The 13,565-nt window shown below is 51.1% G+C and overlaps 1 protein-coding gene across 8 annotated transcripts in view; it reads right to left on the minus strand.

Moving 5' to 3' along the window:
• The window catches only part of Ablim2 (actin binding LIM protein family member 2), a 124,909-nt gene that overhangs the window by 14,909 nt on the left and 96,435 nt on the right, over positions 1-13,565 (minus strand). For 4 of the 8 annotated variants that reach the window (XM_032917136.1, XM_032917135.1, XM_032917134.1 and 1 more), the window contains 3 exons: positions 12,211-12,263; positions 11,459-11,597; positions 3,337-3,398 (listed from right to left, as the gene is read on the minus strand). In XM_032917136.1, coding sequence (XP_032773027.1) covers positions 3,337-3,398; positions 11,459-11,597; positions 12,211-12,263 — 254 coding nt within the window. The remainder of the gene's footprint in view (positions 1-3,336; positions 3,399-11,458; positions 11,598-12,210; positions 12,264-13,565) is intronic. The other 4 variants (XM_032917141.1, XM_032917138.1, XM_032917140.1 and 1 more) reach the window with 1 other exon arrangement.

Raw genomic sequence — 13,565 nt, forward strand, 5'->3', positions numbered from 1 at the left:
CTTTCAAAGACAGGTCTTAAAGAGCCCAGGTTAGCCTTGAACTCACTTTGTAGCTAAGGTTGGCCTTTTTTTAAAAAAGACTGGTTTATTTATTATATATACAGCGATCTGCCTGCATGTATGTCTGCAGGCCAGAGAGGGCACCTCATTATAGATGGTTATGAGCCACTACGTGGTTGGTGGGAATTGAACTGGAGACCCCTTGAAGAGCAGCCAGTGCTCTTAACTTCTGAGCCAGCTCTTCAGTCCAAGGCTGGTCTTAAACTTCTAGTTCCTTTGTCTCTTTAAACATTTTAAAAATATAAATTTACATTTTTTGAGATAGGGTCTCACCATGTAGCCTAGGCTGTCATGTAATTTTTTTATACAGACCAGGCTGGTCTTGAACCTATTAACATCTGTCTGCCTCTGCCTCCCAAGTGCTGGGGTTAAGGGCGCGCATTGCCATACTTAGCTGACATAAACATTTTTGGAGTTTTATGAACACGTGGAAACTGGATTCAAAAGGAATAAGGTTTTGCATTTATCTACTGGTTTAAACTTGTGAGTTATGCTGTAGTCTCAGTGACTCATGTTTACTAGATCTATGTCTGATTTCAAGACTGTGCAAGGCACCTATATAAGTTGTCTGTGCCTGCTGGGTTGTTTGGTGCCTTTAAGTTTCTGAGTTCTGTCACTGTTTCACGGGGACACTGGCGCTCTCCATTTCTGCTCTCTCTTCACATACTGTCTATTTGAAACTTAATTTCACTGTCACAGCATCATGACTCCCGAATCTTTTTCCTATTGTTTCTATTTGCTTAAGAATACGTTTTCAGTGTGTTATCTTGTGACGAAACAATGTAGAAATGCTATTTTTTAAAATCCAACCTGACAGTCTATTTTTTTTATGTTGGAATTCAGTCTGTTCACAGGTAACATCGGCATTTCTCCAAGTGGGACTTCTTCCAAGGAGCAGCCACAAGACCTTCAGGTGGCCAGTTACTATTCTCTTACGGATGGGCCAGGAGGCACACATCAGTCATTACTGACCTATTTAAAGGGAGACCTGCAGCTGGTGGCTGCTAGTCTGCTAGACCATGACCACCTTCCTCCTGCAGCAGGTTTGGGCATCAGGACATTCTCAAGACCTTTGACACATACAATACTGGGAAGGTCACTAGGTCCTTGTGAAAAACCCCTCTTGGAGCAGGACTCAGGAGAACTTCTGTCCCTTCAGACGAGGGACACTATAAAAGGGTCTTCTTGATCATGACTACCCAGCCTTCACTGTCAGGACTTCACTGATGCTTTGGTAGCTTTCCTCATGCAGTGCATTTTGGTTTTGATGGAACACTCTCCTGAGACCTCCCTCTCGCTTGGCTCTTGCTCTCACTGAATCTGTGCTTTGACTTAGACTACCCCCTCCCCCCAAATTCCTTCTGGCAGCAAAGCACTCAATGAATGATGTGAGTCTGGGGACGCTGCAGGTCACTGGCAAAGGTTTGTGGGCAAGCACTGCAGGAACTCCAGAGAGAAGAGCCAGGTTTGAACCGCTGGGCATGGCTGTAAAAGGCTGTTCTGAAGAGCTAGCCTTCTGCTGAGGATGCATGGATGGATGTACAGGTATTGGGGTGCGGAGAATGGAAAGGAGCATGCTCAGGAAACCAGAGATCCCAGAGCCTGGTGGAAGGTCAGAACTCGTGAGGATAGACTCCACCTTTGGGAGTTCAACCCAGGGTACTTAGGTCTGCTCACTCTCTCTCCTCACATAAGACCTGCCTCTCGGTCCTGCGGAGAGTTACGATGATGTTCACAAGAGTTCCAGGAGGAAGATGGACCCACTAGGGTCCGGATCACCTATTCTCAAGAGGACATTGTAGAAACTATGACCTCTGTAGACATGGAAGCTCCCCAATGTGACAGGAAAGCTGAAACTCTCCCAGGTGGTCGCCTTCTATGTGTCCTCCTAGAGTACTGACTGCACCCAGGAGGGGCATGCAGACAGCCCAGAGTCTTTACTTTCCTCTCAATCACAAAGCAAACACCTAGGACCTGACTTGAGTTGGGGGACACATTACCTAGGTCAAGCTGGGACACTGGTACCTCTAGGCCCCTTGCTTAGAGAGCCACTGTTCCAGGTAAAAAGAGAACCTTCTAGAGAGACAGACAGAGTTCCCATATTCCTATATTCCTGACTCTGAGTGGAGTGCCTCACATCTGATGTTAGAGGAGTCATGTTTCCAGCCCCCTTGCTTTCCCTGTGGAAGGCAGATTCCATTGGAGAAAACTCAAAGAAGCATGCACCATGCAAGGTCCATTTCAGAGCAGGAAGGAAGGTCAATGAGAGGGAAGGCCTAGGATCCTCTAGAATCCATCCATGCAGAGCTGCCTGTATGGGGAACACCCTGAGTCTGGGTCCTGACCAGAAGCACAGTAAATCAGAGCGGAGAAGGTAGAGAAAACATTGGCTAGTCCCAAAGGATGCTTGTGGCCCCTGGAGATGCCTCTGGTCATAGGAGTGTCCCATAGAGAGGGATAATCCAGACAGTTGACCCTGAGTTCACATTGGATAAGACCACTCCAGCAAACCACACACACACACACACACACACACACACACACACACACACACACACACACACACACACACACTTCCTTCTCTTGAGAAGTGGATTGTCTTGATTTATATACAACTTCCTGACACTGGGAAAAAATTTCCACAGTAATGGAGATTCTCCGGGGATCATGAGCTACATGAAACTTGGATCATTAGGACACCCCAGCCTAGAGATCTTCACTGAGAGCCAACGTGGCTATAGGCTCCTCATAAAGGGCATTGGACCAGGGCACATGCCAGGCTTTCTTTGGGGAGTCAGGCTAAAGGCCACCTGCACTTGCCTTCATGTGTCTTGAGATTGGCAAGAGGATAAGATCACATTCCCAGTGACCATAGACTACATGCTAGTACACGGGATGGGCCTGGCTCCACAGACACAGGAACAAGTTAGACTTGGCTGCCTCTAGTCGCAGGGAAGGGTGTGGGACTAGGGAGCATCTCAAAGCAGCCCTAGTCACTCTGGATGACCTACAACTCCCTTGCCTTACACATTGGGGACTGTTTGGCTGCCAGGGCACAGCAGAAAAGAGCCAGAGTATAGCTGGGCATGGCCCAGTCCCTTTTGACATGGAAAGGCTACAGCAGCAGGATCTTTAGCAGAACATCAGGCAGAGACAGGCAGGCAAGCAGGATCCCTGCCTCTCCTTGCTATGAGGTCACAAAGCTCTGAGAATCAGTGCAGGTAGGCAGCAAATGATGGTTAGTGCCCCACAGGTAGGGAGGGCCCAAGTACCTACCCGGAGGTCCAGGCCATCCTTCCTGGGTCCTGGGAGAGTGTCGGGTTTGGAATAAGGGAAGCCTGTAACAGATACAGCATAGCCTTGTCACGCACTCAGCCTGGCCAGGGGAAGGCATGGGCCTTGACACTTCCAGCAGAGGGACAGGACTAGGTAGGTGACGGTAAACAGAGGCCCCTAAATATAATCTGCCTGCCTTGCTTCTGACTGTTTTTCCTCGGGACACAGAGTGGCATCTGAGCCACCACTCCTATTTGGGAGCCGAGCCCAGCTGGTACCCATGTTCAAGATAAGCCTCAGTACCACATCAGCCACGCTAGCTCCTCTCCCAAACTTGTGACCTCCTAGGCTAGGTAGGACTGTGCCATCCTGTGATGGCCACCACAGGCCACCACCAGCCACATGGGATTAAGGGATCTTTGAGATTGCGGGGGAATTTCAAATTGAAATAGGGATTACCATGGAATGGGCTGGGCAGAGACACTGAGATCTTTGATGCTCTAGCATGGGATCAAATGCCATGGGAGCTGCTGGGCAGCTGGGGGAAGGCTCAGAAGGGCCATGGGCCACATCACTCACCATTCACGCCAAGGGCTGACGTGAGGACCAGGCACAGAGCTGCCTGCCCACCATGCTAGGCCCAGCTTCTGAGCATGCTGGGCTGGGCGTCCCATTTCAGGTTCCTATAGGCACAGGGAGCCTGAAGGGCTTCGACTGGAGACCAGACCTGGAGAGACTCACTGGCCACCAGGTGACCATGAGATGGTCTAACCTCAAGGGCACTATTCTCGGATTTCTTTTAGCAGAGGAACCTGGTTGGATTGTGAAGTCCTAGTGGAAGCACAAAGCAGGAGAGAGCTGGAAGATGGGAGGCCCAGCCAGGCTGCTGGGCCACTCCTTGCTTTTCCTGGCTCTCTGTGGCCTAGGTCAATGCACAGCCAGCTCTTTGCATTTTACAGAGAAAGGGCTTGAGACCTCCTCACTCAAAGCCACGGGGTCCCTCCCTAAAACTTGTACTTCCTAATTTACATGCAAAGTCTCTTCTGGCATCCCAAGGGATCCACTGTAGACACCCAGAGGCCACTGAAGGTGTTAGCCGCAGTGAGTGCTTCTCAAAGAGGAGGCCGGCAGCCATAAAGAACTTGCCCTTTGGCTGGGTTCTCAGCTCCTCCCAGGCCCTATTGCTTCAGAGTCTATGACTCTGCAAGCCTCCCAGGCCTTTTGGATGAACGGGAACAGCAAATGTCTCAACTGTATTTCTGGCCTGCTAGTCAGGGGGCTGCATGCAGCCTCTCCAGGCTCGATGGTCAGTCTCTCACACACAGTGGTCGTCTTATTTCCATAGGCCACACAATGTCCCCCACTCCTTACTAGCCATCCCAGACAGGACTGGTCCATTACAAAAAAAGAAAAGATTCATTTCATTACATGGGAGTGCGTATGGCATGGTCTGTGCTGGTGCCCACAGGCAAGAAGACGGGGCCAGATCTCCTGGAACTGGAGCTATAGGCAGTTGTGGGCTGCCCAGTGTGGGTGCTGGCACCTGAGCTGGCCCTCTACAAGAGAAGCAATGTATTTAACTACCAAATCATCTCTCCGGCCCTGGCCACACTTTTTTCTTTAAGGAAGATGGGGCTGAAGCAGTAAGGAGAACGCAGGTTTGATTCCCAATACCCCATGATGGCTCACAGCTATATGTAACACTCTCTTCCGGCCTCTGTGGGTCCAGCATGCACATGGTGTGCAGACACACAGGCAGGTGAGACACCCAAACACATACCATGATTTTTTAAAAAAGAAAGCATCTTGGGAAGAGAAGGATGGGTGGTGTAGGACTCGACCCATCTCCCATCCCTAAGCTCTTCCCTTTCTGAGGTTTTGAGCACCTGAAGTTACGACGTTCCCTCTGGAAAAGGTCCCTTAACCACTCTTTAAGGGGACAACTTCTCTCAGCTTCCCCTCCTCTGAGGTCCTTGTCCCGCCCTCCCAGAAGCAGATTCTCACTGAACTTGTAGGCAGGCCTTCCTTTCAGCACAGGTAGACATGACACTGCTTCCTGTTCCTGTAGTTCCCACGAGGAGTCGGAAGCCACCAACTATCGCTCCCTGTACACGATGTTGCTTTTCTCACTGCGCACTTTCAAGAAGTTGGGTTTTTTTTGTTGTTGTTGTTGTTGTTATTGTCATTTGTTTTGTCTTTTAAACCTTAGCGTTCAGAAGCTCAGTAGCATGTCTTGATGTGTACCTTTTTGATTGATCAGGGTTCACTCAGTTTCTTGATCTTGTCTGACGGGTGTCTTTTGCTGTGTTTGGGAGAGTTTCAGCCATTGTTCCTTTGGGGGTTTCTGACCCGTTCTTTCTCCCCTTCTGGGAATTCAAAGATAACAGAGACAGGTTTCCAGGTCCCTGGTGCTTGTTTTTCTTCTCTCCATTGTCTAGACTGGAACAAAGATTCCAACATGCTCTGGAGTCAGTCTTTCTGTCCCTGAACCCACACCACGGGTTTTACATTGTTTTACCTTTCAGTTCAATGTCCGCTGATTTCAGCTGATTGTTTTCAGCTGTCAATGTTTTCGGCCGATTCCCTTTTCAAAGTTAATTTGTGTTTCTTTGGTGAGACTTGCTCTCTATTCCGGTTTTGGTACAACTGCTCCCTGGAGTATCTGGATGTTGCATATCTTAGACTCCTCGGATTCTGTCTGGGGTTCGTTTGAGTCTGCTGACTCTCACCCTTATTTGGATGCTCCCATCACAGTTCTGGGTGCTGCAAGTCATTGTTGATTGAATCCTGGATATCCAAATGTTGTAATAAAACATGGGGTCTTATATATATAGTCTTCCATTTTAGCAAGCCACAGTTCTGTTGGGCCCCGTGCTCAGAGCCTGGCATACAGATTGTTCCCCGTGGTCACTGGTTTTTTGGAGCGCGGATTAAGAAGCTACTCGATTCTTCTTGACTCCTTTAGGGTTGCTGGTGCCCCACCCCACCCCACTGCCCGTGTGTTTGTCCCACCAGCTGGGAGGCAGAAAAAGTTAGCGGTACATAAAGACCATCTTCCTGGGCCTCCTCTCTGCTGGCCTCCTGCTCTCTATCCATACTCTGTCCCTATAGGGGTGGCCAGCCTTCTCCCCCTTCCCACTTGTGGTTGTTTACTCTGCTATAGCCCCCTCCTTTTAGTCGTGCTCAGCAGGGAGAGCCAGACAGGTGCATCTATGATGGTCTTGTCCTTGGAGTTGCTGATCTGTTTTAGGGAGGGCCCTGCCATTGTGTGATTTTAAAGGTTCCAGAGTCCTGTGTGAATCAGAGCAGATAATTTTTGTATTTAAAACCCCTTCACACATTCAAAGGTTCAATACCACACACTCAGGGGCTTCTCTGTGCCTTGAACACAAGGGAGCTACGGCCTAGGGAGATCAAGTGACCCAGATGAGATCAAATGGCCCAAGCAGGTCTTCTAGGGACCTGTATGTCTGATTCAGTCAGATGACCTTCAAGAGTGTGGGACCATGAGAGAGAGGTGGACGCGCACAGGAAGAGGCAGGTATAGAAGACAGAAGACCCTGAGTAAAGTTCATAGCTCTGCGCTCATGACCCTAGGTTATATAAAGCCCTTCAGGCACTGGCCAACTCCCAACCTCCTGGGCTAGGTCTAGGCTTTGCATAACTTTGCACCCCTGTGCCAGCTCTCAGGAGCCCATCCATAGCCACTGTGAAACACACTGCTGACTTCTCTTGGAGTTCTGAGCATGTGGTCCTTGGCTCTCTTCTTTTCGCAATGGCTCATAAGAGGTCAGGGTAGCTGCTGGACACTCGGGATGTGTGACTGGGAGAAAAGAGTTCCTGAGGCAGTGGGAGGTGCAAGCTTGTCACAGTATCCCAGGACATTCTTCTGACAACTGACTGACAGGTTCTGGTAGGTCACCAGCCCTTCACTGGAGTCTAGTACGTGACCGCCCGTGCCTGCTCTGTGCAGGGTACTTCCTCTCAGCTCTGAACAGCAGAACCCAATGTCCCTGAGCAGCATGAGCTTCAGGCTGGGAAAGTCAGTGGGACAGGCTTGAGCCTGCAGGTGGCTGCAGGCTCACTGCATTCTGGCCTGTGTGTCTGGGTGTTCCACCTAGATGTCCTCGCGAGACTGCATGCCCAGGCATCCTGGTGAGGATCCAGGAACCTCATCCTACAGGCTCCTGGATCGTTCTCCTTGTTGTAGATGAGGGAATGTCATAGCATCCAGGCTTGTTGGGGACCCAAGGCCACCACAGCAGTGCCTAGTTGGGGCTCTGCTAGCACGACAGACAACGATACAGTGCTCTGTGCCAATCCCTCTCTTGGTTTCCTGGACACATTTGTAGCCTTCAGATCTTTCCTAGAAGCCATGCCTGTTCCCATCTTGTGTCTGGCTAGTCCCTCTCCCGCTATACCACTGTGTCTCCTTCCCTGAGACTCTGCAGAAATCAATCTACAAACGCTCATGTGTACTATGGATTGCCCAGAATATCTCTCAAACACAGATGCTGGCAGCCATTTCCTGTCACCCTCCAGCCGACTTGGTCCCATGGGAAAAAACCTTAAGTCCTCTGGGGCTGCCACAGCACAGGGTAGGGTGGGGGTTGGTAACAGCGACTTGGCCACACAGTTTGCTAGTCCTGCATCTGCCCTGGTTCATTTCTCCCCAAGAATCCTTTACTTCCAGGACCTCAACTTGAGGCCTGCTGGGCACTGGCCTCCATGAGGACTTCTTTTATTTCCATGGCAACCTTCCCAGTATGCTCTAGCTACCAATCTTCACCTGACTGTTCCCCCCTCACTGAAGCTCTACGGGTCAGACCCAGATCTGGTTCCATGCTAGAACAGGGCTGGGACACAGAGGGGTTCAAGGTCTGTGTGCTAGGTGACTGGACTGCTCCTGCCTGTCTGGACCCCAATTTGGTACTGGAAATGCCAAGTAGCTTCCAATTCTGATAGCTTCATGTTCTGTCACCTAGGGCTCTCAGTCACAGCTCTGCCACTGGGCGCTTGCTTGGCTGCCACCCTCAGTACTTCTAGGAGACTGACAGGCCTAGAGGAGCCTGGTCTTCACAACCACAGACAAGGCGACGAGGGAGGGACAATGCTTTCTCACCATGGACTCTCCAGGGGTCAAAGAATGAAGGGCAAAGTGTGGCCCACCTGCCTTCTGTCCTCCCTCCATCCCTCCCTCCTTCCCTCCCTTTTTCCCTCCTTCCTTCCTTCCTTCCTTCCTTCCTTCCTTCCTTCCTTCCTTCCTTCCTTCTATTGGAGAAGAACAGAGCCACAGAAACCTGTCCTGCAGCTGGTTGCTGCCGAGTGGCTCAAGGGAAGGCAATGAGCTAATCAGCAGACACTGGCACATCCACCATTCCAAATTCCACAAGGGTATCATGCTGGAGGACACGGAGGTGACACCAATGTCAACGGCACAGGGCAGTCTGGAGTGAAGTGGCCCCTGAGAGTCTTCTCTTGCTTTTCCTGAATCGTTAAGTCAGGGAGTCTCATTTGTCTCCAAGCCCCAAGCTACCCTGAGGCCACTCCTCGTACCTTCCTCTCAACCTGGTGACGTAAAGCTAGGGTTTACTCCTCTGAAAACTTTGGGGCCTTGCTAAGAACCACTGAGACCCCTGAGTAATGTCTTTTGTGACCCAGGTTCTGAATTATACCACCAGATCTCTGACTACCATGCCTGTGTCTGTGTGTGCACATCTGTACTCACATGTGTAAGTAAGGGTCCCCAAAAGAGAGAATAGGACAAGAAAGATCAGGAATGTAGGGTCCAGAGGACATGTGTCCACAGAGTGCAAGGTAGTGGAGGGGATTCAGGGCATCAAGTCTCACTCTAAGGCCTCTTCTTACAACAAAAGCCAACCCTGTCCCTTTTCCTGCAGACTTGGGCAGCTATCAATGGCTCCCACAGAGCCGGAAAATGCGTCTATAATAAAACATGCACCCATTGCTAGGATTGCAGTAGCTAGCAGAGAACAGATGCCCCGAAGGACTGGGCAGCACACTGGGATGGAGATAAAGGCACAGGTGCAATGCTAGACCCTGGAGGTTCCCTGCTTCGGCGACATGAAGTCAGGACACCAAGAGAAAAGCAGAGGCAGGAGGATGCAGTTATGACTACACATGGAACATGGCAGGTGGAGTAGTCCAAACCCTCAGTAAAGGTCCTACTGTGCAGAACCCTCCTCAGCTATGGTACAGTACAGGTGGCTGGGTTCCTACAGGCCAGGTACACACACATAACAGCTGCTTCCTGTGTGCACCACTCACGTTGGCTTGCTGTGTGGCTGACAGACAAGCCCTTGTCACTGTGGGGATGACCAGTGAAGACACCTGATACAGCCTGCCTCACAGGGACCAGCACATTCAAAAGCACCTGGGATGAACAGCATCATCCTGGCACAGGCAGATGAGAAAGTGCCACAGGAGGTCTAGGGTACACGCTCAGGCCACACAGCATGGCAACAGCAGAAGCAGGACTCCGAGAGGTGACCTCTACAGCTTGGCTTCTTCCCACACCGTGTCCTGCTTCCCTCAGTCCCGAGTCTCAGGCAGTCCATAAGTTCCAGTGGCGATTGCTGGGGGCACAGGCTGAATGCCATGGGGGAGATCTGGGTTGAGGTCATGGGAATGGAACCAGGCACTCCCCTAATAGATCAAGGACCAAACCCTGAAAAATACCATCCTGAAACACCGACATTATATTTCAGTCCCCAGCTAATGCCCGGATGCCAGAATACTACATAAGGCAGTGATGGCTATGGGTAACTATGCTCTGCTCTGTGGAGGAGCCTTCATTGCCCAAACTCAAGTCCCACAAAGCACTTGTGCACTCCCAGCATGAGGCAACCACCCAGGGCAAACAAAGATCCTTGGGACAGAGCACTGAGGGATGATATTGTAGCTAACCCAGCAGACATGCACAGGGGAATCTCCACTTCCTCTCACCGTGCCTTCAGCTAGCTTCCCCAAAAGAACCTACAGCAGACCCAGACCTGTGGGACCACTTGATGTGCCTTCTCACATTGACATTGGCCTTGTGTGCATGCTCTGAGATCCTGAGGGACATCCACTGCTTACAAAGACTTCCCACAGAACAATATTCCAATTTCCAGTTGGTCACAATGTCTGGCTGTCTGTACCTCCACTCGTCCCTCCCTTCCTGTGTGTATTGGTCAAACAGTGCCATGCATGATCGGGAGTGAGGGTTTGAAGAATGGTCGTGCTGTCTATTGCTGGCCAGGCAGAGCACTGTTGTATGCCCAGCGCCTAGTGACCCGAGGGTCAGCATTGCTACTCTGGCTTCTATCCTAAGTCAGTGAGTAGGGAACCCAGATTTCACTCAGAGTCGGCACCACCATGATGGCAACCAGGGTTTCCCTCTGTTTCCTCACACCATAGATCTCCATGAATCCCAGTCACAGCCATGGAAAACCACCTCCTGCCCAGCTTAGACAAGAGGCTGCTTCTGTGTGAGACTGAGCCTGCCTGTAGCCTATGCTGGCACCCACAGCATCTTCAGTGAACAACACGATGGGAATTTACTCCATGCTTGGGGATCATCCCCAAGCCAGACTTCACAACACCCACAAGGCTAGGCATACGTCAGCTTTGTTACCCGTGACATTGGGCCATATCTCCTAGGAATCTCCAAGTGCTTTCTCGGGATGTTACGGGGACCAGGACAGTGCCTTGTACCAGTTTCCAGGTCTGTGCTCGCCTCCTGGCCATGACCACATCCTCCCCCAGGGAAAAGCAGCCCTGGGAGCTGTTCTCTTTGCTGTCTTGCCTGCTCCGTGAGAGCCACCAGGGGGCGCTGTGCGCACATTAGCTAGCTATGTCACTGCCGAGAGCCGGTGGGTGAGGCCAGGGCTCTGATCTTTGGGAGGTTTTGGTTTTGTTTTAATTTTATTTTTGAGACGGAGTCTCACTAGGTAGCTCAGGCCGGCTTCAAACTCACAGCAATCTTTCTGCCAATTTTGTCATCCACACGCTGTCTCTTGCTTTTAGCTTTTTTAGGGGGAGTAAAGCTGAGATTTGGGGGCCCACTCAGTAGGGGCCCCTCGCTGGCAGTCTCCGGGTGCGCTTCAGAAGAGCCACTCACGTGAGTAGAGGCTGTCCCCTGGCATCCTTTGGAGAGGTTCTTGATCAGCCCCACTGCTGAGGGACAGAGACTGACTGTCCAGGTCCGGAGAGTTAGTTCTGGTGTCTGCATCTCCCTTGAGGAGCAGCCAGGTTGTCTTCTGCAGAGGAAATGAAAGTTACGGGAACATTGAGGCAAAATGGTGAAAACGTTTCACCAGAAGCTTCTAGTAGCTCCGGACTTGTAACCCATAAGCCAACTCCACCGTGAGAAGCCAAACGTTTCACACCAGTCTCACCATTAAAGGAGGCTCACTCTGAAAGTTCATGAAGCAGCTGGAGAAATGCTGCCTACAGCCTGCTGCTGTGGTGATGCCTGGTGCCCACATCCTCTCGGGGCACTTTTACAACTGGCCACATCCAAGAGGTATGCCAGTAAGGTCTGTGACATTCTACTCTCTGGCCATTCATTTAAAAACAAAACAGAAACAAACAAAAAGCCCACCTGCCAAGCTGTTCTAGAACATTCATAATGCACTGGGGTTGTTTTCTGTCGACGTTCAGGTCTCCTCACTCCCAGAACTATGACCTGGCTACATGGCAGAGTCAGGACACTGGCAGAGCATGTGCCCATACTGAGCGTAAAAGGAAGCAGGTGGGTGTGGCTCCCACTTTGGTCCTCTTGGGACCAAGGGACCAAGGGCAGAGTGAGAGGAGTGGAGATTCCCCTGGAGTGGCCATCCCACCCCGCACGGCTGTGGTACCCCTTCTTACCTTCCTGCTATCCTGGTCGAAACTGCTGTCCTCCACGTCCAATCGCCTGGCGGCTGGAAGGGAAAATCAGTCTGTAAAGGCAGCTCACCCTGTGTTTGTCCCAGGGGCCCTACTTTACATAATGCTCAAAAGTGGGGAAAAAAAATCAATGAAAAGGACAATGCAATGAATGCCTTTCACCGGCTGGAAGAATGACACACTAGAGCAGAATCCTCAGGGACTTGGGACTCAGGAGGTGGCTGTGCCCTGAGCAAAGCACCACCTCACTTTAATTCTAGCCATGCCTCCAACCTGGAGAAATGGAGCCACATTCTCAGGTGTAGTCATTTGGATTTTGATGGACATACTATTGACCTTTGGAGGGGGACCCTGAAGGGACAGAAGGTCTCGGCCTCAGTGGCCTTGATGACAGACACAGGTGCACGCTTCTTGAGCATCACTGCTCTTTTCCCATCACAAGCTCTTCAAAACGGGGATTTGCCCCATTTCACAGATGGAGAGACTGAGGCTCAGGGCAGTCCCTCACTTTTGAGACCAGCATGAAATGAGGTGAAGGGCTGAGAGTGACATGAATTGGGCTCTCCCTTGCCTGTCCCATTGAGCTACCTGCCCAGCCCTGAGCTATGCCACTGGAGGAGTCCTTGAGAAACATCAAAGAGTGACAGAATGCCCAGAGATGAGCTCACTCAGAACAAAAGTTCATGCCACAGCAGTGTGTTTACCAAGAAGACTCTTGGCAGCATTCTGTCGTCCCACTGGGCTGACCTTGTTCCCAGGAGTAAACAAAGAAACCATGCAAGGCATGCTGGTCTATTTCAGGACCCGGTCAGTGCAGGGAGACCTACCAAGATCTACCCCAAACCCATGCACACAGCAATTTCTGGAAGCCCTAGGATCCTCACCAGCTAGGGCTGAGCTCAGGGAGGAGAGCAGACGGGCTTCTTACCTGCAGCCTGCGGTGGGCTCAGCCCTGCCCGTCTCTTGGAGCGCCCTGCCTCCTGCACCACCAAGGACAAAACTGACACCAGGCCAGAGAGCTTGGACATTGGGGACTGGGCTACAGGACCTTGACAAGATAGGGCCAAAATTGAAGACTGAGTATTTCCATTCTAGACATGCTGACTCTGTGTCTCCCCCAGTGGCTGCTGCATCTCCCAGGACGAGAGTCTGATTTTTTTTTTTTTTTTTAGTTGAAAGTAAACCCTCTGTTCTCTCCACATCCAGAGCCCAGTGAACTACAGGCCTGCTGGGGAGGTCCAATGGGGGTACTCAGAGAGGTGGGCTGTGTGACTCCTGCTGCTCAGGCAATGGCTGTCAAATGTGGCTACTGCACCAGCACGGAGAGGTCACCGGGA

The sequence above is a fragment of the Rattus rattus genome, chromosome 11 (assembly GCF_011064425.1).
Source record: "Rattus rattus isolate New Zealand chromosome 11, Rrattus_CSIRO_v1, whole genome shotgun sequence".
NCBI classification, from domain to species: domain Eukaryota; kingdom Metazoa; phylum Chordata; class Mammalia; order Rodentia; family Muridae; genus Rattus; species Rattus rattus.